Raw genomic sequence first — 26,560 nt, 5'->3', positions numbered from 1 at the left:
TGTGCTTTGATTAAAGTTTAATATTCTCTTACTTTTAATAGTTGATGGTAAAATAAACATGCTATGGTTTACAGTAAAAATGTCTCGATACAACAAATTTATTGATTAGCGATACCAAAAGGTGAAAAGTCAATTACAATAATACCGATGTTGATAACAATGTCTAATTGAGAATCGACACATCCCTACTTTAAAGTAAGTGCCTTTTAAGTTAGGCATGAATAACAAGTTGGTCCATAAGAATAAAAACTGCATTTTATAGACAAGATGAATTGAAGTTATTTTTATTTTAACTCTGGTGTCAGCTTTTACATGCAAATGGGATGTCTACTTTTTATGGGTAGCATATCTAGTTAATTGTAAAATATGTTACTTCAAAACATATTTTACATGATAACATTATACTTTTGTTTAATGGTGTCAAAGCTATCTTAGCAAAAAGAATTAAAAAATAATAACTATGATAATATTACAAAATATTATGTGAAGTAACTTAAGTAAATAATACTTTATACATGTGCAGCATTGAATTAAAAACTATATACAATCTTACATAAAGTAAGAAGAACATGTATAGGTGCATTTTACTCTCAAGCGGTAAAAAAATAAATTCAGTACAGTACTCTATAGGCACATTATTATCACACCATAATGTATTTTGTTTAAGTATACATATTTTTACATATAAATACGGTTGTTTTAAACTTTTATAATTTTGTCATCTGGGGATTAAAAGTATGTTGTTACTTTCCGAGACAATGTCATATAAATCTCATAAATAGATGTGAGATCTTAGTTCTAAACCGGTACCTAAGAACTAAGAATATAACAAACCAAAATAAAATAAACATCAGTATAATCTTAATCTATACAAAAATATATTTGAACTCCATAAAATATTTGGAACATCCTGAAAATATGTTAACAAATTATTTAAAACATAGTGAGCATATTATGTTGTAAGTGAAAAATAGTAAAATTTATCACCTAGGCCTATTTGAAATAAAGTTATGAAAAATAATCTTTCACGATAAGAAATTATTTTATAAAACATTATTTTATGTCGGCTCTAATAACTCAAAATTGTAAAATAACAAAATATTGAATTGTTGATACAGTACCTAAAATGACCATATTTATAAAAAATGTTAATCAGGGATATACAAAATATTAAAACACTTATTTGATAAAATACAAATACTAATTAAACATCTTAAAATAAATCTTTACAAATATCTCTAAATAATTAAACTAAAACAAATATACAATATATCACATTAATTTAATGAACACATTGCGATGGAAAAAGTGAGTGTAAGTCTCAAAATAAAAATTATTAAATCGTTCATTGATTAGTTGATAATACTCTGCCTCATAAATTGATGCATGTTTTCACAAGGAAATAGCTTTTAACAAGGTAAAAAGGGCTGTTAGGTCCTGTTTAAGGCAAACAATAAGTTTAAGGCTGCCATGTGGCTTTCAGTTACAATATTAACAATTTAGTAAGATACTAAAGCTTGAAGCAATACAAATTAATAATGCAAAATTACCGGAACATGAGTTTGATGTTCCTTTAAACAAAATACAGGGAAAACAACAACTCTATAATGGATGTAGGTCTTGTCACTGATATTAGATAACAAACTGAAAGTGATCTTCCTGCTGCCTTGTAAGCTCTGAGGCTAGTTATGTGCAATAACATTAAAGTGTGTTTCTGTAGGCTAATTTTTTCTTTCAATTTTGATTGCTTTTAGTTTTAGAAGATTGTTTCTATATAAGAATGTTAACAGAACAAGAACAAATGTTGGGCCAACACTTGATTGTTAAGGACTCTATCAGCATTCAAATACAGTAGATTTTTTATGATAAAAAAATTAATCTATATTAAAATAGCTGGTTTTATTCAGTAACAAAAGTACCCAAAGATGTCTCTAAACGCATACCCATATTTAGTTTAAAGTACCCAACTCACAAGTGAGGGTTGCTTTAATTAAATTGTAATAGTCCAAACAGTTGCTAATGTTCTTGTAGAGAAAAAAACCCTAGTTTTGTGGTACATTCAAGTACATGCATTTAACCTAGGTTTATCTTAAGTTTTTATGTTAGGGAGAGAGCAGGTCTAGTGGTAGAGCACGGAGCTTTGGTCCTCGAGGTCCCGAGTTCAAATATTGCTAATCACCAATGCATTTTCTTTAGTGATGATGTCCAAGGCATGGCCTGAAGTAACGTGAAAAACAACCCTAGACTAGAGCCTAATCCTAGGTTTATACTTAGGTTTAATCAAATTTAGCAATGGTCTTTAAGTTCTGGGGTCCTATCAGTGAATGCTATGGGATATCCGACAACTAATTTCCAAGCCAAAATTGTTTACGGAAAAAGTGTTTATAGTTTTTTAACTACGGTCACCAACAAGTTTTAACCAACTTTTGTGCTTAGCACAATTTTTGTTTTGGTCACATCCGCCAGGGTTTTCACACATCAGTCTGTGGGACGCCCACCTTATCCACCTTGGTGATGGACCGCTTGGCGGCCACCGGGGTTGTCTTCTTCCTGGGCCCGGCGGGGCTGTTGCTCACCTCCTTGCTGAGTGAGGTGTTGCTCCCTGTCCGCAGTGAGGGGTTGGAAGGTGTCCGCCGAGGTAGGGGCTGCTTGGCGGGGGCATCCCGGTACTCCATGCTGTAGATGTTACTGGTGCTCCGCTGATGACTCTGGATGTTGTTCTCGATGCCTTCCATCCGGTCGCCTTCGGACATCATCAGCATGTCCCCATTGTAGTACAGTGATTCTCTGTAACCAGTCAAAGATTGATTGGATTAATAATCAATGTATAAATTATCATGGGTATCCTTTTTAAATAACTTCTTGATCAGCATTGTACATGTTATTTACTTTCCATATCCTTTTTTTTTAACTTGTTTTGTTAAAAAAAACATTTAACAAAAGAGAACATTTTGCTGGTTTATAAACATAATATATATATATATATACATCATACACACACACACACATCTAAACAGCAATGTATAAATGAACTACAGCTAAAAATAAAGATGAATTGTTAACTGACCTTTTTGCATTCCTCCAGAGAATGCAGAAGATAAATATAAGCACCACCAAGACCAGGTTTACCGTGGACATGGACCAGAAGGCAATCTGTAGTGGTTCTTTGGGCTCCCACCAATACTGTTAACAGTCAGTAACAGCATTAATCATCATCATCATCATCATACTCATCATAGAGGCATAACTTTTAGAGGTTAAGTGGTACAGAGGACTTGCAAGTACTAACTTTGCCTCTTAAATAACTACATTTTTCAGTTCATTTCATCACCATCACAACCACCACCATCCATCAACATCATGAAATGAATTAAGACAACAAAAAACAACATTTTGTGGCACAATAGCATTGGTATAGATACTATTGACTAGTATGATCTTACAACCCAGCCATCTAAATGAAACAAAAAGAGAACAATACAAAGTCAGTTGATTGCAATGAAGACCACACAGTTACCACATTGCTTAGCTAGATAGCACTAGCTCTCAAAAATTTGAGTGTGAATCTTGCTCTTCAGAAAAAAAATATCAGGAGTTTGGGATATGAAAAGTAGATGTTAGGACAATGATTTTACAATTGCAACAAGAAAACGTATTTAGGGAGAAGTGTCATGAAAAAGTAGTTTGAGTTAAAAATGCAAAAGACATCTTAGGCTGGTACTTTAAGTATATATTGTGTCAATTAGAGTGGCAAGCAGGATGTGCACGCACACAAGAAACTCTTCGCCTACCACTTTTGTCGATTTTGTTATATTTTACATTCATCTCAACAGTTAATTACCGTCAGATTAGTTTAATGCCACTTGCGTCTAGTGGTGTAACTTTCAGTGTTGGGAGCCTTCCTGTTATTCCTTCCTAATTGTTGCTTTGCCACTTACCTGATACACAGACTACTGCATTAATCATAACAGCCATTGTGTATATAATCAATGGAGATACTCCTCTACTACGGCACAACACAACCACAACCAAGCGAGCTTTCATGCATTCTTCACTATAAGTTATTCACCTAAAGTAACACACTAAAGCAACTAGGGGTCTGCGGGTCAGACTTTTTTGGTTCGGGTCGGGTCGGGTCGGGCCAATAATTTTGGTCCTCGGGTTTCGGGCCAAAATCGGGTCGGGCCAAAAATTATTAATTACCGGATTTTTTTTATTTTTTTAACTCCTATCTGTGTTTATAATATTACTTGAAAATAACATATGGAAAAAGATTGTATTTATGTATATTATTTCATGTTCATAACTTATTTACAGCTTAGGAGTTCGAGTTGCCTCAACTGCAAGAAAGAAGAAAATAATTTTTTTTTATCAAGCCATTCTTTCCCATTTCCATAACTGTTGAAATATCTAAACAGCTATATAACAAGTTTGTAATGGAACTTAATATAAATGGATCATAAACAAATCAATTAACGTTATCACAAGTTTAGGGCCTGTGGCTTCAAGACTGCAAGCAAGAAGAAAATAAAAATTCTATGTTTCCACCATGCAATATGAATCATTCATTCCCTGCCTCCTAACCTCCTCTCACACTTACAATAGCATTATTAGTTACATCATCATAAATAAAGAATTATCTATTACTGGCATTAGTATGCCTACAGCTTTACATAGGAATTATTTTTTATAGGGCCTAAAATAGTAATAGACTAAGCAACATGACAAGTGGAGAACTCATTGAAGAAAAGATATTGTGTAAACTAATTTACTATAAAACTCTAAAACAATAAATAACACACATACATTGTTTATGGTATAGTTATAGTAAAGACTGTAAAAATTGCATATCATGTCATACACAGTTATAGATACACAGTTATAGGCACAGTTATAGGTATTGCAAGAGATTAAAATCCTAAAACAACTGATTTTAGCTAATAAATGAAAAGAATTAAAAATCCATAAACTCAAGTCAAACAATATCACAATTATTAGGTACCCGAAAAGGAACTCTTAATATATAGAAAATTATATTAAATCAAGAGAAAAGAAAGTTAAATGCTAATTTGGCAACATAAGCAGACAGCAGAGACATTATAGTGCCCTAATTAGCAACACAACTCAATGTTTTTATACTGTTAAGTCAATGTTTTTGAAACTTTAGGGTCTTTTTCTCGGAAGGAAGGGTAGTAGAATGTAAACAAAAAACCATGAATCACTCTCACAGCCGGGCCCGGGGACACTCAAGGTTACAGACCCTCCCCTCCCCTCCCCTCCCATCTTACACAACCCGAGCCAGGCCCCGGGGACACTCAAGGTCATAGACCCTCCCCCTCCCCCACCACTATTACGCCACCCGGTTGTTCCAATTGCTGACAAAATACAAGTAACAAAACAAGGAAGTAGAGACAAAAAGATATATTTTCTTTATTCAAAAATATAAAACTGTTACGGATAATTTCCAAAGAAATTAATTCATGGTAGTTTGTGTCTTGTAAATATTTTGTATTGGATCTTAGAAATATCTTTTTTGAAACTCAATCTAACTTAAGGAAAAAATAATTTTACTGATGAAAACTTTCATAAAATTATAAAATATTTAGGCCTAACCTCTTTGTAGACTTGTTGATACTTGATACTTAAAAAAAAAATTAAATGGTGACCATAAAATGCCGAACCAGACGATCAGAAGTGTTGTTTTGTTTTGTTACTGAATGACAAAAAGGACAATAGGAAAATAAAAGAACAAGATACAGATCTGTACACTATATCAGATATTTCTTTTGTTTATAATTTATTATGTAAATAAAATACTAAAATATAATTTAAACTAGGTATGGAATAAACAATAAATAATTAAACTGGTACCTCTGGATAAATAGTCTTTGTTTTGACTTTGACTTTTTTCTTTGCACTGTTGCGTCACGGCTTTTGTTTTGTCAGTAGACGACTGGCTCTGGCTAGTGACAGTAAGGCAATAATTGCTCTGTTGTGTCTTTGTTCTTAAACGTGAGCAAACTTAATATTTAATTCTAATTTTAACATTTTAATTCCTCTGTAATAATGTATATAAGAGTGTTTCTTTGAAAATTACTTATTATAACTTTAAAAATAGCCTAATAATTATTTTTTTTGGCCCGACCCGATCTTGGCCCAAACAAATCTCTGACCCGACCCGGTCTCTCGGGCCTTCCGCTGGCCCGACCCGACCCGAAAAAATCGGGGACCCGCAGACCCCTAAAAGCAACCTCACCTCAGTGGAAGGAGGGTACGTAGGCACCAAGTAGCCGACTACTGTAGGCAGGTACCAGGTCCAGAAGGCACTCTCAGTCTGGCGATAGTTGAGCTGAACACTTGAGTTGAACGTAGTGTTGACACTGAGGTACTTCAACAAACCATCCCTGGCCATCTCAAAGTGCAACCCCAGGATCTGGGTCTGGGTGGGGTTACTGTAACAGAAGTTACACAGCTCAGTAAACTCTAAAATATCATGTTCCAAGTTAAGGCTAAGACAATACTAAAGTGACAAATTATTCATTTTAAATTCCTTGGTTTTAAAAAGTCCTCTTCAATTTTAAGAAACACACATTTAGTTGAAATAAGGCATAATACTCCATGCCACATAGGTTAGTCAAGGGTATCGTCAAATTTGTCACAGTTAGAATTTAACCTATACCTAGTGTATATACACCCTTACCCAAATCTGGCAAAGTTGCTGTAGGCTTTCATGAAGAAATGGCTCATGTTGCGATCATTATCTGTCCACATTGTGCGTTCTAGTCGCGGCTTTGCTGGGAAGAACTCTGAAGAAAGCAAGAAACACAGCAGGGTTAATATAATATAAACTATTTTACTTTCGTACACCAAGAATAAAAAAAGGCCAAGAGCTTTTTGGTCTTAAAAACATAATTTAAAATTATAATGTAGTTGGGATACCAAGCATGTTAACTATAATATTTTTAAAGTATAACAAGTAATGTTCAAATTTAAGATAAAAATAAGTCAAATTCTTTCATACCTATATCCATAAAGGGTGCACCAGTCAGCAAATAGTGTTCAATATCATGAGGATATTTTCTCCATTCTGGGAACCTGAACACAATCAAAACAAAACAATTATTTAGGACAGTAAACCACCTAATCAAAGTATCAATATGAAAGCCAAAACTTCTTGATCAGTAAATATAAAACCTAAAATCTAGGAATTCCAATAAAAGATCAAGATCAAAGTTGATCTGCATATGAACTTTAATAAATCTAGTTCCAAATAAACCTCTATTTTGTATAAATTCTTAAACTTTTTAATATTCAAAACTGATGACTCCAGCATTGCAGGAAAATCAGTGACCATCTGATTATGATAACATTTTGACTATTTCCTACTATCATGAAAATATAGCCAGATTCAGATTGTTCTCCAAAAATTTCCAAATACATTTAACCTATTCAAAAACAAAAATAAAACAACCAAAGTTACCAATAGGGAAGAGTATTTGTATGTTCAGTATGAGTGTTTAGTCTAGTGTTGGATACCTGAAGGCCTCTATGGTGGTGTTGAGGACGTACATGTAGACTGGAACATGTTGCTCCACCAGCAGTTTGACAATTTGGTCAACAGGCGCTCGATACCAGAAATCTGATAACATCTGGAACACAACACACATTGGATACTTGTAGGCCTATTTCATAAGTGGCACAGGCTCATGTGTAAAATAGGCCTAATAATAAATACAAACTATTATGACTGAAATAATTTTTTTCATATCCATTCATATTTTCTCTTCCTCCACTATTGACCATAACTGAAAATTTACAGGCGATAGAATGTTATATTCAAAATGTTGGTTTGTATAAAAAAAAAAAAAACATAAATAGGAAGAGAATTAAAATCCACTCTCCACTCCACCCCAGGAAACATAATATTTGTCAGATTTTCTATTTCGGGATTCTATAAAGAAAATCTGTAATTACTTATTACCTCGTAATGAGACAAAAACCTTGAAATGAGCTGTAGCATAATAAATCAAACTTGGAAAAAAAAAATACATACAAACATCAGTAAAATAACAAACATAACAAAGAGTTTTGCAACAGATAATCAGTAGCATACAGTATGGTTGTAACAGAAAACTGTACAAATACTTAGATCTTTTCATTGTAGTAGAACCAAAATAGAATCCATCTAAATAAAAACATAACAATTAATAATTGTCAATTCCTTGAGAAGACACACATTTAGAGTAGTTATATATCTTGTTACTTACGTGTATGTACTGTTCGCGAAGATGAGTTTTATTTGTTGGGTCAGGCCAGTAAGTGTACATGTACTTGATAGCTTCATAGATCCCTTTCTGATTCAGAGTGTAGTTGTATCGCAACACCAACTCTTTTATCTTCTGATCAAAGAATCGTTCATCAACTTCGTAAAGTGGTGCCAGAGAATCATTGTTATCTGAAATTATACAGCATTGTTGGTGTAAAATTACCTTAGGCTAAGATTAATTCATTTTTGTCAGCATTTTTCAAATATGCTGTTAGATAATTTAAATATCATAACAATTGGAATTGAATTATATAGACCTAGTAGAATTATTTCCATAACTTTGCAGGTACAACTTTGCTTAAAAACCTACAGCTACAGTAATAAGAATCGTTATTAAAGAAGTCGGAAGCGGTGATGCGGTTGTGTAGACATCACTAGCAGCAGAAGAGTGATATTTTACCCATTTTTTTTTTTTTTTGTAGATCAGTGCCACAAATTGATTTTGTTTTTCTTGTTTGGTAACTGCAAAACTCAAGACTTTCTTTTTATGTACAGGAAAAAATCCCGTCCCGTCCCAAAAATTTGGAAGGAAATAAAAATCCCGTCCCATCCCGAACCAAAAATTCAATCTCGTCCATCCCTAAAAACAATGTTTACGCAATTCTTGACTCCAATATTTTCATATTCATAAGTGGTTTTTCGAAGGAAAGCAATCATCTGCGGTTCGCTGGCGTAATCTTAAACGTCTTGGATTCAGAAAGCAAGTTGACTCTGTCCCATTATCAATGTCTTTGAATGGTTAGAACAATAATTTCTTATCAGTTTGAAGCACTCGTGAAAACAGTTAAATAGTTCAGAACCGAGTTAAAATATGTCGGTTGCCTAATACTATTCCCTAATTTAACTTTAAGCCAGTATTGCAGATTGATGTTTTGAAGGCTATAAGACGGATAACGTCTGATACTACTGGTTCTGACACAATCCCAATTTTCTTAGTTAAATAAATGTATCTTGTTTGCTCTCCTCCCAACAATAACTTTCATATTTATAGATCAGTGTTACAAATGGTAAAAATTGATTTTGTTTGTCTTGTTTGTTAACAGTGGCGGTTCTGGGACCTTGTCAAGGGGGGGCTACCGGTGGGTTTGGGGGGTGTGGAGCACCCCCCACTAAAGTAGGGGGGTCCGGGGGGTCCTCCCCCGGGAAAATTTGGAATTTTCAAAGCCGTTTGGTGACTTTCTAAAGCCATTTTTAACACCTAAAACCGTGCCCAACTGTCCATAAACTCCAATTTCACTTGTTGTTTGTCATGAGCAAATAGACATTTTAAAAATTAAACTATGACGATTGCATTCATGAATTTCAAAACACACTGTAGACTACGGCCATATCCTCCTAAAAGCCGTTTGGTGACTTTTTACAGCATTTTTTAACGTCTAGAACTGTGTGCAAAACCAAAACCTCCCATTTCCCCATTTATTTGTCATGAATAAGTAGACATTTTTAAAACTTACTATGACAGCATTCATAAATCTCAAAACATATTATAGGCTACGGCCCACATCCTCCTAAAAGCTGTTAACTGAATTTCTAAAGCCATTATTATTGTCTATATCTGTGTCCAACTGTCCAAAAACCTCCCATTTTACCTGTTATTTGTCTTTGTCATGAGCAAGTGGACTTTTTAAATTCAAACTATGACGAACTTGCATTCATGAATTTCAAAACATAGGCCTACTGTAGACTACAAAGCCATATCTCCTTAAAGCCGTTTTGTGACTTTATTAAGCGTTTTTTAACGGCTAGACCTGTGTCAAATTGTCCTAAAACCTCCCATTTCACCTGTTATATATGTCATGCAAGCAAGTAGACACGTTTTTTAATCTTACGTTTTTCTCCATTTCATAGATCTGTCACACAATATGTATAGTATCGAATTCAGTAATAGCATTGACTATATAAACTTTAACACTAGTGTTAGTGTTTATATAGTCAATGGTAATAGGCTACTGGTGCTACCACTGATTACTGATTGATGCCTGTGTAAAGTTAGTGGCTAGCAGACAATTTGACAACTAACTATGGAACATCAGGAAATCAGCTGTTTCCCCGTCCTCGCTCGCACGCTCGGCGCTTGCCTTTGCCCTAGCATGTCAACAGCTGTGCTGTAAAAATTGGATGATGCGCACAACTTTCCATCGCGTAATATTGTTATATTCATTGTGCTATTGTCCACAAAGTTTATCTTTGTGGAACTTAATACTACTCCTGCCATCGCTTATTAAGTTTAATAAAAACTACATTGATGTCTGTTTTATGACGTTGCGTGCTATGTACGTTTAAATTTATTTTTCCAGGTTCCAGGGGGGGGGCTTTAGCCCCTGTAGCCCCCCCCTGGAACCGCCACTGTTTGTTAACTGCAATACTCAATATTTTCCTTTTATGCACAGGATAAAATCCCGTCCCGAAAATTGAGAAGGAAATAAAAATCCCGTCCCGAACTAAAAATTCAATCCCTAATATAACAGTACAGTACATTTTAATTTAGGTATTCACGTAATTGGGCTGGGCTGCTGATATATTAAATTATTGTAGTAAATAAGTACAACTGAGCACCCTGAATATTATATTTTTAAAAGAAGTAACTTCTTTTAAAAATATAATATTCAGGGTGCTCAGTTGTACTTATTTACTACAATAATTTAATAGTACAGTATATATATATATATATGTTTCCGTTACTCTCGCAACATAAACTTTTGTAAGCTAAATAAACTTTTGTAAGTTAAATATTTTCGTCTATTGGCGCATTGTTGTAAGATATGCTTTATGCTTAGTGGTTACAGAGAAAATTCTAAAATATATACCTAAATTGGAATTAGGCAAATATGTTTTTCTCATGGAGAATAATAAGTAAACTGTTGTAGTTTGCTTGCTTATTGATAAGTTTTGATTAGATTTGGCAAAATTATTCATTTCATACTAAGCTTTGATTATTTTACTAATATTCTTTAGAAAGAAAATCACTTTTACTTCTAGTTTAAGGAAATATTTGAGTGAAAAGCCAATCTGAATAGTGGAAATTCGCTTAATCCGCAGATTTGCTGCGGCGGGGGTATTTTAGAAACTGCATCACACCTTTAGAACTCTGTACCTTATCCTATTAAATCCTTAGAAAACCGATCCCAACTGACGGTGACGTTGAGAGAATATTACCTTAACCGGATGGCCGTGGCGTGGCGGGATGGCGTGCATTAGGCCTTGGTGCAGCAGAGGCTGTATGTGTGTGTGATTGTATGTTAGGGAAATTTATGTAATGTTATTACACCTATTTGTTTATTATTGTATAAACTTTGTTGTTTTATTTTGTTAATGTTTTATTATTATTTATTGTTAGTTTTTTAGAGGTAGAAAGGATTGTGAGATCCTTAGTTCGCCTCAATAAAGAAGGATTTTCATTTAATTTCATTTCATTAATTGAGTGGTGATTTATACTGATCTCACAGCTATCCTTTTACTTCGTACAAACTATTCTTTCAATCTCTGTAATACAAAATACAAAAACCAATTTCTATCAACGACTTACAAATGACAAACGCTGCCTCCTGCGTGGTGACCCCAGTCATGTAGGAGAGCCCTCTGTTGAAGCGGCCTTGCCTGATGTACTGCTCTGCTGTGAAGTTGGTGAAGCGCCAGTCTTGTTCTCTCCAGCCCTCGTACCACGTGTCCCGCGGGACTGTGAAGTTGAGATCCAGCACCGGACCCCACGGGAACATGCCTACCTGGGGCTGTGACAATGTGGACAGAAAGAGTTAGAAAGAGAGTAAGTTCTGACGAGGTTTGGAGGAAATGTGATATGTAATAGCTTTCAGTTGTGTAAGTTCTTCAATTAAGAAAACGTCATTGCTTGAATTAAGTATCCAGGGTGTCAAACTGTTTCTTGAAAATCTGCAATTCCTTTGCTGTAGGCTACATAATTCTCCATAACATGTGTAGTTTGTCATATTAAAAACTTTGTTGTTTTCATAACATTATGAGAGTGTAAACATGCACTGTACAGTTGTTAAATAAAAAATTGTTGACTGTTCATTTTATTACTGGAGGAAAACAAACCTCCGGCATGAATTTAATTCAGCCTACAAATTATTTTATTTTCAGATTAGATACATCACAACCTAAAACCTTGAGACTATTTTAGTTACTCCTCAATGAAACTGGGAAGGGGGGAGCTCATCACCCTGCCTACAGGGTTAAAAGCCACTGAATAGCTTGATCAAATTAGACTACGTTTCTCAATATGAACAAACAACCGAAATATAGTTTTTAGGTAGTCATTTTTTTTAGTACCTCAAACTCAGCATTGCCCAGCTCATAGAAGCTGCGATGTCGCAGACACTCAACCAGCTTGTAAGAGCTCTCAATGCCACAGCCCAGCCGCATGGCGTACACTCTGCTGGTGTTCTGGGCTCGGTACCTGTCTACAGTCAACGCCCAGTCTGCTGTTGCAGACCCACTCTAAAAAAACACTCAGTACATTAAAAACTAAAAATCTACTGCTAAGTTTTTACTGACTAAATATTTTATTGTGACTAAAAATAATACCTTCGGATTTAAATCAGTGCATATTTTGGGTGAAGAAGCATTTCAGGAATGTTTTTAAGAACCAAACTCAGAGATATCTCTAATAATGATTCACTTAGCAGCTAGAAAAATAGGCAGATGTGTTCAAACTGCATTTAAAAATCTGTAACTTTAAAACCACTTTGCAATGAATAATTTGACAAATTTCTCAATCAGATTGTTAATAGGCTTTGCTTATTTTTTAACATACAGATATGACTTATTAAACTTACTTTCTAATGCTCTTTTACTTTTTTTTTAACTTTATTTAATTTACAATCAGTTCAAGTTGAACAATAAGCAAATGATACAAATAGTAATACAAAAATAACTTGAAGAACATGAGCTAGTGATTGACCACTGTCAACACTAGCTAACAAAGAGAATTTTTATAACACTTAGCTGAATCTGAATGGTAGGTCCAATATTGTATGTCGCTTCAGTCTGTAAATGGTGTTGTGATTGTCCAATAAATTAAGTGCAAGATGATTTGAATGATTTCCCAATTTTATAACGTATTTTTCACTAGATTTTGTAGTGAAAAATACATTGGTGTTAGTTTTTTTTTAGAGGAAAAGGTTCTTGACTTAGTAGTACATGATTGAAGGAAGAAGGAATGGATACACAACTAACTTACCTGAGTAAATAAATCCAGGTAGCTGAAAGCACACCTAAAAAGGTTCCCAACATAATAAACTTGATATTTCGCCTCTACAAGGAGCTGCCTTGCTCATATCAACAGTTCACATTTGCCAAAAATAACACTAATCACTGCATTATAAACCCTTTTCAAGACACAGGTATTGCTAATAACTAGGTACCTAAATACTATAAAAATTCACCCAGACATGGTAAAAAAAAAATAAATTCAAAACTATTAATTAAAGCGGGGAAATATTTACTCGTCACAACAAAAACTTATCCCTAACCAAGAGTGATACAAACCTGAGCAATTACTCTGGCGATTACGTCTCTAGATCTAGGGTTGACCATGAGCAGTCCGGCAGCCGCAGCTCCTGCGTCCGGGCCAAACACTGTGATGCCATCTCTGTCTCCGTTGAAGAACTGAATGTTCTCGTAGACCCATCGCAGCGCCATTGACATGTCTTGGATGCCGTAGTTACCCGGAGAATTGGCGTCTGCTGTGCTCAAGAAACCTGCACAAGTGATTGGGGCTGTATGAATTCATGATCATAGTTTGATTACCTATATTGTTTTAGTTTCTATGTGTGGATTGGATGAGTGGATTGGATATGTATCATTACTACCACTATCACGGTTTTATTGATAAAGATGTTTCAGTTCAGGTGCTAGAAATCAATCACTGACTATAATATAATTATTAAGCTTGAAGTGTTGAATTCCATGTGTCTGGGCTGCCATTGAAGGGACGAACTCATCACAAAGATTCTGATGAATTCAATATGGAACACCTTAAGAATAATTTTCTACTAGAGTTGGCTTAATCCAGACAAAAAATGTTTCTATTATAAGCAATTCGATTAAAAGGAAGGATACAATTTTTAAGTTGTTTACTATTCAGAAACAATACACAAGTGTTTATGGTAGAGCGACACTATTTGACACAAAATTGAGAACCAAGACTTTTCATCACAGACGAGTACGGAACACACTTAAATGGAATTTCTACCTACTCAGCCAACCCAGAAGGCTTATCTAATGTTTTGATGCATTATTGAATGCGACGGTTTAACAGGGTTTTACTGTACAAATTACCTTATGAGACTGACTACCAGGCCAATATTTATTAAATCATTTTCTCACCAAGAGCCCCAAGACGGTAGTTGATTGTGACAACCACCACCTCGTAGAAGGCTGCCAGGACATGTCCTGGGAACAGGTTGGAAGCTCCTTTGCTGAACTCTCCCCCATGGATGTAGAACATGACTGGGTACTGCTTGGCCAGACCTGACACCGTCTGTGAACATTATAAATCAGCATAGCTTTAAAAAAATCCCAAGTGAAGTTAAAAAATATACAATTGGTTATAATTCAAACAATGAAATATTAAATTTTATTTTTGGGGTGTGGGCTGCCGTGTTGCTTAAAATGTGTGAGGGTTTTTTTCCTTGGTTATGTTCAAAATGTTTGGTAAGAAAAAAAGAGCCGTTTCGGCACCCTTTCCACACCACCTTGATGGACCTAACGCAGAAAAGTCAGTCCCTCAAGCCGTGCACACAGTTGTTAATACACTCCTGGCTTTTTTTTAACAACTGAAAACATTTCAAGAATATTACACCTTGACATTAAAAGTTACTAAGCGAGGATTTAAAAAAATTTTATTGTCAGAAGCAAACTTCGTGACAAAATTGTAGCTAATGAGATGATCTTCAGCATATAACCAAGCAATTTCAAATAACATTTCTTAGTCTTGTGTAATGGAGTAATTAGTAGCGCAACAAGGTTCTTTATAGATTGCACCACGGGCCGTCCTCCCTGGTTTCGCTGATCTTTTGGTTTATGGTACTCCCAGAAATGTTTTCCTAGAAAACTAACTTTTAATGTCACAATGTGAAAATTCTTAATTCTTTTTAACTATGGAAATTATAAATTTATAATTCAAATTAAAAGTAAAAAGTATACAATTCTGCATTCTGCACTTAAGGCAGATTCCGAATAAATAAGTATTATTGTACTTAATCCGTGTTATTGAAGGCTAGGAACGAGATAACAACTTCGCACACTATTCGATGAATTGGCTCATCTCCGCTGAGTCCATCATGGTGGTGGAGGAAGGCTGTCACAAGCGTGCTTTCGTGAACTTATACTTAGCGTTCCATTTATTTACTTCGATGGTATCAACACGTTACAAGTAGCTAGGTGGGGGAAAAAAAACATTAGAACACTCTAAAAACCCAACACTCACCGTAGGAGAGTAGACGTTGAGGTAGAGACAGTCCTCGTCCATGTCTCGGATGCCCTTGGTGGCTCCAGTAAACCTGGTAGGCTGAGGACAAGCTGGGCCAAAGTCTACAGCTTGTATCACCTCCCAGCCTCGGTGGGGCCTGGGTGGCTGAAACATTACCATGAGACATTAGTTTTAAACAGAACCTCAAAAACTATACCAAACCAATATTACCTTCTGACCGGTCATTTAGAGTGGGCCGAATGAACCTTCCACATAAATAGAGTATCTGTACACTGCTCAGTTCTTGTTCCATGATGCATTTAAGCTGGTGATGTCCTAGGGCTGTTAGTAGCCTACTTTAGTACTCTTCAGCCTTGGATAGGTCAGGCCTTTCAATTATCAATTATCAATCATCAATGCCACCTAGGTGCTATTTTAACCCAAATATGAGTGAAGGATGAGTGTAGAATGGTGTGTGATGACCTGTGTAGCTTTGTTACTGACTAAGATCAGCTGTTTCATTAGTCAGGATCATTTATTTAAAGCCCAATTATCAGGAACAGCTGGGTCCAGTTTCGATCCATCAAAAAGCCACTGACTTTTCTCAGGATCGAACCAGCAACCTTTTGATTACTAGGCGAGCACCATAACCACTCAGCTACCCAGCCAGTTTTTGACAGGTGCTACAAGTATTGTACTGAGGTGAGTTGATACTATTGGAGGTTGAAACAGACTATTCATAGTTTTTGGTACAGAGTTTCAATCTATTAATGGTCAATGAGAACCCTTTGATAGTTTTTCTTGGTAGACTGTCTTTGTCGATTGATTTACAATATGTGCAAAGCGTGACAGGCAATTAAACCAAAAAGTGAAAGACTAGAATTAAGTCTGCTGTTAAATGTTATTTAATTAAATAGGCCTAGTTATGAAAATATATAATCATGTTAGAGGAACATGATACTGGTAAAATGAAACTAAACAGCATTTTGTGCAGCTTGCTCTGAGTAAAAATATTTATTCTACTTGGCTAGATCAAAAGAAAATACCGAAGTAATTGATAGCTTACCCTAAATCGACCCTCTTTGATAGGCGGGACAGCGTAAGGGATGCCGAGGAAAACATCAACTTTCCCCTGTATCCTCTCAACCTGCCCAGTCTGGCCCGGCCTGTAACCTGACTTGGGGTCGGGGTTGTCGTACAGGTACGTTTTGAAGCCTTGCACCTTTCCATACTTAGTGTCGACGATTACATCCCTCTCTAGCGATTGCCAGTTGTCTCTTTGCTTGCCTTGCAAGTCAGGCCTCCATTTGCCGAGCACCCCCGGAAGAGGAATTAACTGGCCTAATTCCTGCAAATAAAGAAAACTATCAGACAAACAAAATTGTAAAGTGAGGTTGCTGGCCTCTTTTAAGTCAAACAACTGAAGTACTGCTTCTTCCGCCATTCTAATTACCTACTAATTAACAAAACTTAACCTACTGCTGCTTTAGGACAGTGTATGAAAATGTCAACAATCTTTAATTCAATAAATCTATGATGTCTAGGTATCTAGGCCTAAGAATGTCTAGACAGAACTGTTGCCAGATATTTTAAATGTTGTGCTATTTGATGGGATGCATTTTTGCAATAGCCTGTACTTCCAGAATTCCATAGCCTGTATGTGACACTTATAATAAAAAAAAGCATAGGGGTGAGATGGTAGGCTACAGTAGGCTTACAAGAATAAACGGGAAGCCTTTCATAAGTGAGGCAAAAAACAACCGAATAACTATATCGATCAATTATTTCATTTAATAGGCCTATCAAGTTTGGTTAACCTAACCAAACTAACCGAATGAAATAATCGATATATCGAATAATCGATAGATATTTTCATTCGGTTGTTTTTGGCCCCACTTATGAAAGTCTACCCGAATATAAACAGTAGGCAATAAATAAAAATATCAAGTGGTGACACCAGGTTATTTACATCATGTCGGCAAATAAGTCGAGATCACAAGTAACTCTGATGCACAAGACAATCGAACAGGTCCCTGGATCTTGTTATGGTAGGGATTCTAATGTCTATTTCTGATAGCAGCCTGGACAGCATATATGACCTTTAGCAGCTTTTACAAGAAACCAACATTGGCAACGCTGCGCCTCATGCACAATGGCTGGATTTTCAACTCCTCAGCCAGAATATCCTTGGGCACCTCCCAATAGCGGTATCCCTGACACACTCCCACCAGACTCTAAGGGAAGCATATTCCAGACACAGTCTCACCATTGCACAATAAAGAGTTTTCAATGCAGTTGGGTTATTCATACCTTTGGTAGAACGGGAGATGTTTGTTGATACTGAACAATAGGCCTAGGCCTTAACTTATTATATTGGAATCCGCATTGCTTGTTAAGAAGAATCCCAATATTTTTGTAACTAACAGCATGGTCCACAATTACAATACAAGAAGAGCAACAAATCCACATGTACCTCAAGTAAATTCCACCCTTGCAAGCAAGAGCCCTTACTTCAATAGTATAAAAATTTACAATAAATTGCCTCAGTACATCACGCAAGAGCACTCTATCAACAAATTCAAGAACCTGCTAAAACATTCTTAAGTCAAGCGTCCTACTACAGTGTTGATGAAATTTATGTCTAGGCCATGTACATCCCTGAAGCGGAAATGAAACCATTTATATAAATTAATATCAAGAAATATATAAAAACCTGACGACCACGTCGCTGATGCGATACCAGGGGGAATTCTCCAAGTAAGTTTCCAAGTATTTATCGTATAGGCCTAGTGTTGTAAGCTGATGATAGGCTTAAGTTTTATGTTACAATTCGTTAATAACGATTAGGCCTATATCAGATCAAAAATAAAATAACTTATTGATAGGAATAAGTTATCTAGGCCTAATCGAAAAATCGTCCATAATTGTAATGAATGTTTAACAGGACAGTAACTATACCCCGGTAGCCTAAGAGTCGAGTACGCCTAGGCCTAACTTACATTCTATGAAAAATCTTAAATTTAAACGTAGACCTATTAAGCTGACCCAATTCAAATTAGGTAAACATTAAGTCAAAATAAGCATATTTTATGAAAATATTTGAGTGGAAATTGTTACATTACTCACCCAGCCAGTTAAAGGTGTAGCAATAACATAAGAGGGAAACAAAAATACAAAAGCAATACCATAGCCGAGCTTTGAGAAGAAACTAGAAGACAGTTTGAATCTCAACATTTAAAATCTGACTTATTTAGAGTTTGTCAAAAAGTCAAGTCTTAACTCTGAGAAGAAATCGTTAAAAATGGAACTTTGTTTACACTTTGTATAATCATAACATAACCTCAATTAGATGCAAGTCAGACCACAATTTTAATTAAGGGGATGAAAATATTTTATAACTATCTTTGACTTGACTTATTTCACTTTTTAGAGGGGTTTTATCACTTCATTATTACAAAACTCTTGATAATGAGTCAGAAATATAAAAAGGCTGTGAACTGGAACTTGAGAATAGGGTACAAAACAGAAAACAAAACAAAAACACAAACAAACGACAAAGAACGTCAAACGTCACTCGTTGCCGTCACGAGACGAAAGGGAAGGGAGTGTAGAAAAAAATCCACAAAGACAAGACATAGAGTAGTACAGATGAGGACAAACTATTGTTGAGTGACGAGATCAACGAGAAGCCGCTACTGCAGTAGTGATGACGAATCAATGAACGCTGATTAAGAGTGAACAGTGAAGAATGAAATGACTCATATGAGCAATGACGTCAGATGTCATGAAGTTCCGTTCGTATGAAGACTGCCCGACTGCCGTGCCGGCCGGTACCTACTAAACTACAGTAGGCTTATTCTGAATTGACTCAATTTCACGTTTTCGTTCTTCAACCACACTGTCCTCAATTATTTTTATTGTAAATAGGGATTAACTAATCCTATACTCCTATGATAATTAAACTACCATATGAGACATTTTACTATAGGTGCCTCAAAACGAATTTCTAATTTTGATATCTCATAGTTTTTTATCTCCTGAATCCAAATATAACACATTATTTTTCACAGCAAATGAATATTACTGAAGATATCGCTGTTTAAATGTACAACTTTTTAATAATAAAGGTAGTCAGCAAGAATGACATTTAATGGAGGAATGAACAGAGACTAAATTGCATGTAACTTATATAACTCATAACTCATTTATTGAACCAAAATAACAAAGAATACAAAATTTGCATTGGTCATGTCAATTAATATAAACGTGGTTCTTAATAATTTAGGCACGTCAATGTGGTGGGTCGATTCACGATTGCGAATTCGGGGCTGTAAGTGTTTTGAATGACTAGCACCAAAACCCGGCTTTGCCCGGGTAAAATTATACAATGTACAATGATTGTGGAATTATTTTTTTTTGCTTTCATAGATGTATATATCTTGGTAATATTTAATTTAGAAATGTATGTTAAATATTCTTTGTAGCACACGTTTCCTTAAATTGGAACTAAATATTAACATCAATTAAATTATCTATCTGACCATAATGTAAACAAATATGTTCTTCACATAGCATGGGATAGCATGGAGAGCCCCAGTGGCTTCTAAGCCACTGGGGCAGAGCTCAAGGGACCTTTTCAAAAATATAGGGTCAGTTTGCAAATATACACACCTAGACGAACATTTTGGTATATGTGGGGTTAAATCTTAAAACAAAAAAACCTTATATTGTTCACAACATTTCATGTAGCGTATTAAGGAAGGTATATTAGCGTAATAAGCTTTATTAGGAAGGTAACGCTTCGGTTATAATGAATCGAGTTGTTGGTTTGGTTAATGTTACCGATAAAACTTAGTCCCGTTACCTAAAGACTGTTTTGCACAATTAAATCTCTGGAAAAACACTTCAAAATACTATTTCAAAAATGCTTGCACACTTTAACATGAGTTATAATGAAGCCAAAGCTCAACCATCGACTAAACCAACACAAGTAGACTTATTCTCATTCCATTGTAAATTTTGAAGCTCGTTTTTCGTGTCTAGCTCATGCCCGGTGACTCTGGGGGCTAGTGTTGACGAGATTTTGTTTATATTAATTTGGAGTTAATTTCATTATTTGTGTTTTACCGTTCGGTTATATAACTAGAGAATGGGTTATTGTTTATGATTATATCGTTGGTTTTATTTGTTTAAACGGGGTAAATGACTGAAAACAAATTGTAAACAAAACACCGCCTCTATAGTGTACCGGACAGAACTAACGATAAAATTGGCTTTAGCTGTTCCATAAGGATGGGAAATCTACTAAGGGAGTATGCTTATCTATGGCTCAACCGTAGGCCTACTTATTTCTTATTTTAACGAAGATATATTATAATTTGCAATAAACGGTGCAATTTTCAGAATAAAAACTAATATTTTTTTAATAATAATAATAATCATAGACAATCCCCCTTAGAGCAAAGAGCAGTCCAAAGTCCAAACAGCTGATAGTTAGGTAAAACCAATAAAACAAAATATAGGCCTAACAGCTGACGCACCTTATTTTAAAGGTAGGTACCAATTTAAAAAAAAAATATTGAGGTGGTCATAATATAGTTGATGATATGACCTACACAACATTGATAGAATTGGTGAAAATAGTTATTTGTGCAACTAGTGAGAAAAGTGAGCAATTGACTCACTCGAGAGAAATCCTTACTCACGAGCCGTAGGCGAGTGGGGAATGTTTTCTCGAGTGAGGCAATTGTACTTTGAACTCGAGTTGCACATTATACTTTTCCTACAGTTACCATAAAACAAATAAATTTGTGAAAAAACATAACCTATTTTTACACAAAAGTGAACTTTTAATATAACATTTAATGTGAAGTGACAAATACAACAGTACAACAGCTGACCAGCTGATTTACAGTCAGTGCTGCCAACGTATTTCGCGCGCATACGACGTTGCCTGCATGTTACGCGCTCACTATTTCGTGCCTTCACGTTGCAAATCTGGAGTGAGACAAAGTAATTAGAGTGAGACAATGTTAACATTGTCTCACTGATGAGCGAATTGGCCACTTTGCTTTCTCAAATCAGTGAGAGAACATGTACATTGTTAGGTAACTGTAGGAAAAGCTATTTGAGTTTTAACAAGTGGTGTTAAGCCATTAAAACATTGTCTGTGTCGTCACCATAGCATTTAGGATTTTACAATGGCTTTATTTTAGTCTCTGCTTTAGAACATTTACAGACCGTAAGTGCAAGTTCTCGGGGCTCGTGTATAGAGTAGAGTGAAAGCATTTCTTCCGTATTCCAATGTTGTTCAAGGCCATCAAATCTCGTCTCACACATCTTTTGGGGTCAACAAACTATTTCGACTTCACTTGAGGTCAGGCCATGCTCTCCACCTCCCCCCACAACACCCACCTACAATTAATTTCCTCAAGTAAACCCTTTCACGTTTTAGGACAAGAAGACATACAATAATCGGCAAAGGCAAAAACATTAACACAGTCATACAAATACAACACACAAAGGAAAATACGACAATTACTTTGTTTTAAAGGTAAATACAGATGTAAGCAAAACTATTGTAACAATAATTATCATTGAGTCCCTAAAAGGTTGGTATGTTTAGGTTGTGTTAGTATTCAACGAGAAAGGGTCTTTTTTGACCAAGTTGGGATAACTCGCTTTATTTATATTAAAACTAATAAAGGTAAGGCCATTGATAAATGCGGAGATTTAAAAATCAAATAATAATGATTTGTTTGTCAGTTGTTGTAATAATACTAAGTTAATCAAAATCTTAATAAGCCTCACAAAAGCAATCATTTTTATTTTAAATAACCCAAACACTTGATTGTTAGTAAAAAATAAATTAAAATTTCTGATGAGACTATTAATCTACTATTAATTCGAAACTATACCAAAAAGACACCGGTTTCACCCGGGAATCCCCTCTGAATTTTAGTTCGTCAGGCACTCCTGAAATCCCCCGATCGCCCAAAATGTACTAAATTATCGCAACACTGGGGCTTATATTGAAACGCTGGTACTCATGTTCATAGCGAGAACTAAATTAATTTTCGTAGATTTTATCAAAACATAAGATTCCTTCCGTTGTTAAATTTGTGGAATAGCAATTATTACTTATATTCTTTTTGTCTTGGTCCTAGAATTTTCAGTAAATACCTTATTATTTCATATTCTTTTTCACTTTATGTACCTTCATTAGCCAATCTACGTTACCGATTCTTATATAGAACTACATCCGGTTGGTCGCAATGCTAAACAAAGTGCAGTCACAGAATAGTATGAATAAGCGGGCAATTGAAAGGACAATTATTCAAATCTATTTCTCATTATAGATTAAACCATTGACTTTGAATAGTGCAAGTACGTTTAATCTATGATAATTTGTTGAATTGTACGAACGCGTCCTTTTCATCCGAAAGATATAAAAGTGGGCCTACTTACCTATGTTGTTATGTTCATGGAACGAACTAGTTTTAGATGCTTTAATGATTAGTACGGTAACTAATTTATACGATTAATTGTTGACGTGTCTATTGCATTTTGGGTTCCTTGATAAAATTAAGATTTTGACTTTTTACTTCCTCTCTCTATGCATAAGTAAGTCACGATTTTTAGAACCCCATGTGTTTGTTTATAGAGTTATTTGATTTCAAATGCGTAAAAGTCTGCTATGCTAACTACTGTAGATTTAGTTTCGTAGACGAAGGACTATTTATAACCAAATCATTACGCGAGTCAACGTTTTCAGCACTTAATGCCCTTACCCAACTCGTGATATCTCAATGGGTTACACCGTATCATCAGCAAGATAAGCGTTATTGAGCGCGCAATATACTGTACTAGTTCAGGATCTTAGCTAGGCCTAGTTGTATTTGAAAGAAAATATGTTAATCACCATGTAAGCGTGATTTAAATAAAACTAATAAAACTCAATTACACCACTAAAAAACCACGGGCAATTAATTAAAATGTCATTAAATGGGTAAAATATTTCTTCGTAGATGACTTTAAAATATAGCCAATCAAGTAGAAAGGTAGGTGTTCAGTGATAAAAATAATAGACCTACCTGTAACTTGAGTTTTTATTACATAAGGCACAGAAATTAGTATGTTTTCTGTGATTAAGGGAAGGGGGTTGCTTGTTTTATACCATGGTGATTATAGCGTCCTGATTGTTGTAGCGAGTGTGCCTCATCCCTCTTTAAGGGCAGTGAAATTGGTATACAAGTGAGTTGCATTTATTTGTTTTCCGTCCCCGACTCATTGTCAATGGGTATTATTGAGAGGAATATTTTTAAATTTACTGTAAGGTAAAACTATAATGATAATATGATAAGCATGACTAGGACAATTTGAGGTATCTTAAACTAGAACATGGCCAATGAACAGTGATGGACTTAAATTATGAATCAATCAATTATCAGTTTAATTGGAACGCCAATTAAGTCTTGAACCTTGGGAACGTGGGAAGTACTCTACTAGAGAATACCGATACGGCGATATATTCTTGAACAAAGGCTGAATTGTAGGGTTAACAGTTCGTTCACACAATTAGCAGAAGCCTTGACCGTGGAAGGAGATTGTTTCGAAGTTAGGGATGTCTGACGAGTAACCACAAATGAAACAAAATTAATGTTTAATTGTTGACTTAGGTTAGTGCAATTTCGTGTTGTAAAATCTAAAGCCTATTTTATCTGCATTTCATCAGCGGTAAAATTTGAGAAGTAATGTGGATTTAATTAGAGGATATACTTTACAGTGTGCACTTTGTATTTTGTCCTGGCATTAATTGACAAGTAAAAATATCATACGGTATAGATTGTTTATAGTTGGTGAAATGCAACAAATAACTACGGTAAGTACATATTAAACAAAAATGCATTCAACAAATACCAGACAGAATCACACTTTTTGTCTTGATCTATGAGGACTTTAAAGGAACTTTAAAATCTATGATTTTACTTGGTGCAAATATTTAAAACTTCATGTAAAAACCTAGGCCTGCCTTTGTGCTGTATTTTTCGTTATGTGATGTATGATTAGAACGGTTATATTTTGCATCCCCCCATTACTATCCTATTATCACACGCGATCACGGTGCTTAGATAAGTTGGTTACAGCCTACAGCACGAAAGTTTGATTAAATAAGAATTTTTTTATTATAATAAGTTATAGGAATATAGGATTATATATTATATTATATCAAAATAAGAGTTTGAGTGGATATATTTGTATGGGCCCTCCTGAACCCAAAAAGTGGGTTTTGAAGCTATGTATGTCTGTGTGTGTGTCTGTATGTGTGGATGTGTACCGAGCTACAGACTAAGTTTACACCTGACACCTATAGTCAGATTTTGATGAAATTTGGTACCTATGTAAGGTACAATTCATGCGGTATCTCCAGGCGTTATTTTAATTTTGTTTAGTTATTTTCCCCATAAAAATCAACAAGCAACGGAAAAATAGAATTTCTTTTAAAATTATCTAAAGATTTTGATAGAAATTTAGTAGACCTATGTTATAACTAGACTACTTAGTACTTAGTCCGTTAAACCTGAACAAAATGGTACAACTCCCATTGCAATAATTACGGTTCAAAAGTTATTGTACCGTAACTAATGTTATTACACCATAAAAACCCATCCGATCAACATTAGTTTATTATGATACTTTTAATTCGAAACAAAATAGTGCAACCCAATTGTTATAAAAATAATGTGCAAAAGCTATTGCAACTTTTTTGATTTTCTCTATAGCACAGTAACTTTCACCAGGGCCCACGATAAAAGTTGTTGACAAGCGAATGGGAGAAAGTATATGTGTCAGATTTCTGATGTATTTATTTATGAAATGAGCCAAATGCGTTGAGAACTAAGATAATGCCGAAGCCATACTCACATGATTGAACATATATCTGTTGGGGTCCTCCCCCGGTGGCAGTCCCCGGTTGATGGTCGGGTCGTAACTGTTGGGGTTGGGCAGTTGGGGGTTGTTGTATGAAGGGATGAACTCTCTAGGTGGCAGCGCTTGGCCGTACCTGCGATTGTTGTAGATATAAGTCCTGTAGTTGGGGTCACCAGGGGGAGGTAGCGTGAACACCTCTCTACCCTCTGGCTGTATAGGTCTCCCTCCAGAGTATTGACTAGAGATCAGCTGTAGATGTAAACATTGTAGAAGCAGTAACGTCCTTGAGGCACGAGACGCCATCGCGGGAGTTTCTCTGAGGCCACGCCCCTCCACTAGTAAACAACTGTCATAGATACGTCACCTTTCTTGTTGTTATCAATGAGTAGTGATGGTTTACCCGGAATAAATTGATGAGGTTATGAGTTGCAAGACATTACGATCGATAACAATAGAAATCATCAGTAAATGTGGGAATAGTTTTCAAAATATATTTCTCGCTTTGAACCAAATTTCAAGTTTGCGAAAAATCACAAGAGTAAGTTACACAACAGTACTAGATACTTATTAATTAAAACAGCCTTGTAAACAACACTGGAACTAGCAAAACACTTTTAGAGGAAAACACTCACGATCACTACACTACAACACTAGCCACTGCTGACTTGAAACTCATTTCTTCTTCCCGAACTTCCGCCCACGCAATTACTTATTGGGATCAAAGTTCACACCCGCACACTTCCGCTCCAGCTGGTACTGGATAGTCACCAAACCCGTGATGTAAGGAATTCGTCACGGCCTTCAGTTATTGTGTCTGTGGAAACTAGGCTGACTCGATACGGTGATGAAACGTCGTTTACGTTATACGCGCTACG

At 35.4% G+C, this 26,560-nt stretch overlaps 1 protein-coding gene across 1 annotated transcript; it reads right to left on the bottom strand.

Annotated features, from left to right (window-relative positions):
- Positions 1–1,088: 1,088 nt before the first annotated feature.
- On the bottom strand, positions 1,089–26,560 carry LOC128990366 (neuroligin-2). The gene is made up of 14 exons (XM_054412712.1): positions 25,680–26,560; positions 16,822–17,103; positions 15,774–15,920; positions 14,672–14,825; positions 13,832–14,043; positions 12,614–12,781; positions 11,853–12,054; positions 8,268–8,455; positions 7,537–7,649; positions 7,022–7,095; positions 6,701–6,806; positions 6,257–6,452; positions 3,068–3,183; positions 1,089–2,787 (listed from the first exon to the last, which is right to left on the bottom strand). The coding sequence occupies exons 1-14, from the start codon at positions 25,986–25,988 to the stop codon at positions 2,472–2,474; spliced, it is 2,583 nt and encodes an 860-aa protein (XP_054268687.1). The 5' UTR covers positions 25,989–26,560; the 3' UTR covers positions 1,089–2,471.

This window comes from Macrosteles quadrilineatus, unplaced genomic scaffold, assembly GCF_028750875.1.
Source record: "Macrosteles quadrilineatus isolate MER2022 unplaced genomic scaffold, UCM_ALF_1.0 Scaffold_3__2_contigs__length_128488019, whole genome shotgun sequence".
NCBI lineage: Eukaryota > Metazoa > Arthropoda > Insecta > Hemiptera > Cicadellidae > Macrosteles > Macrosteles quadrilineatus.
The sequence above is the reverse complement of the archived record's forward strand: the minus strand, read 5'-3'. Positions and strand labels throughout refer to the sequence as shown.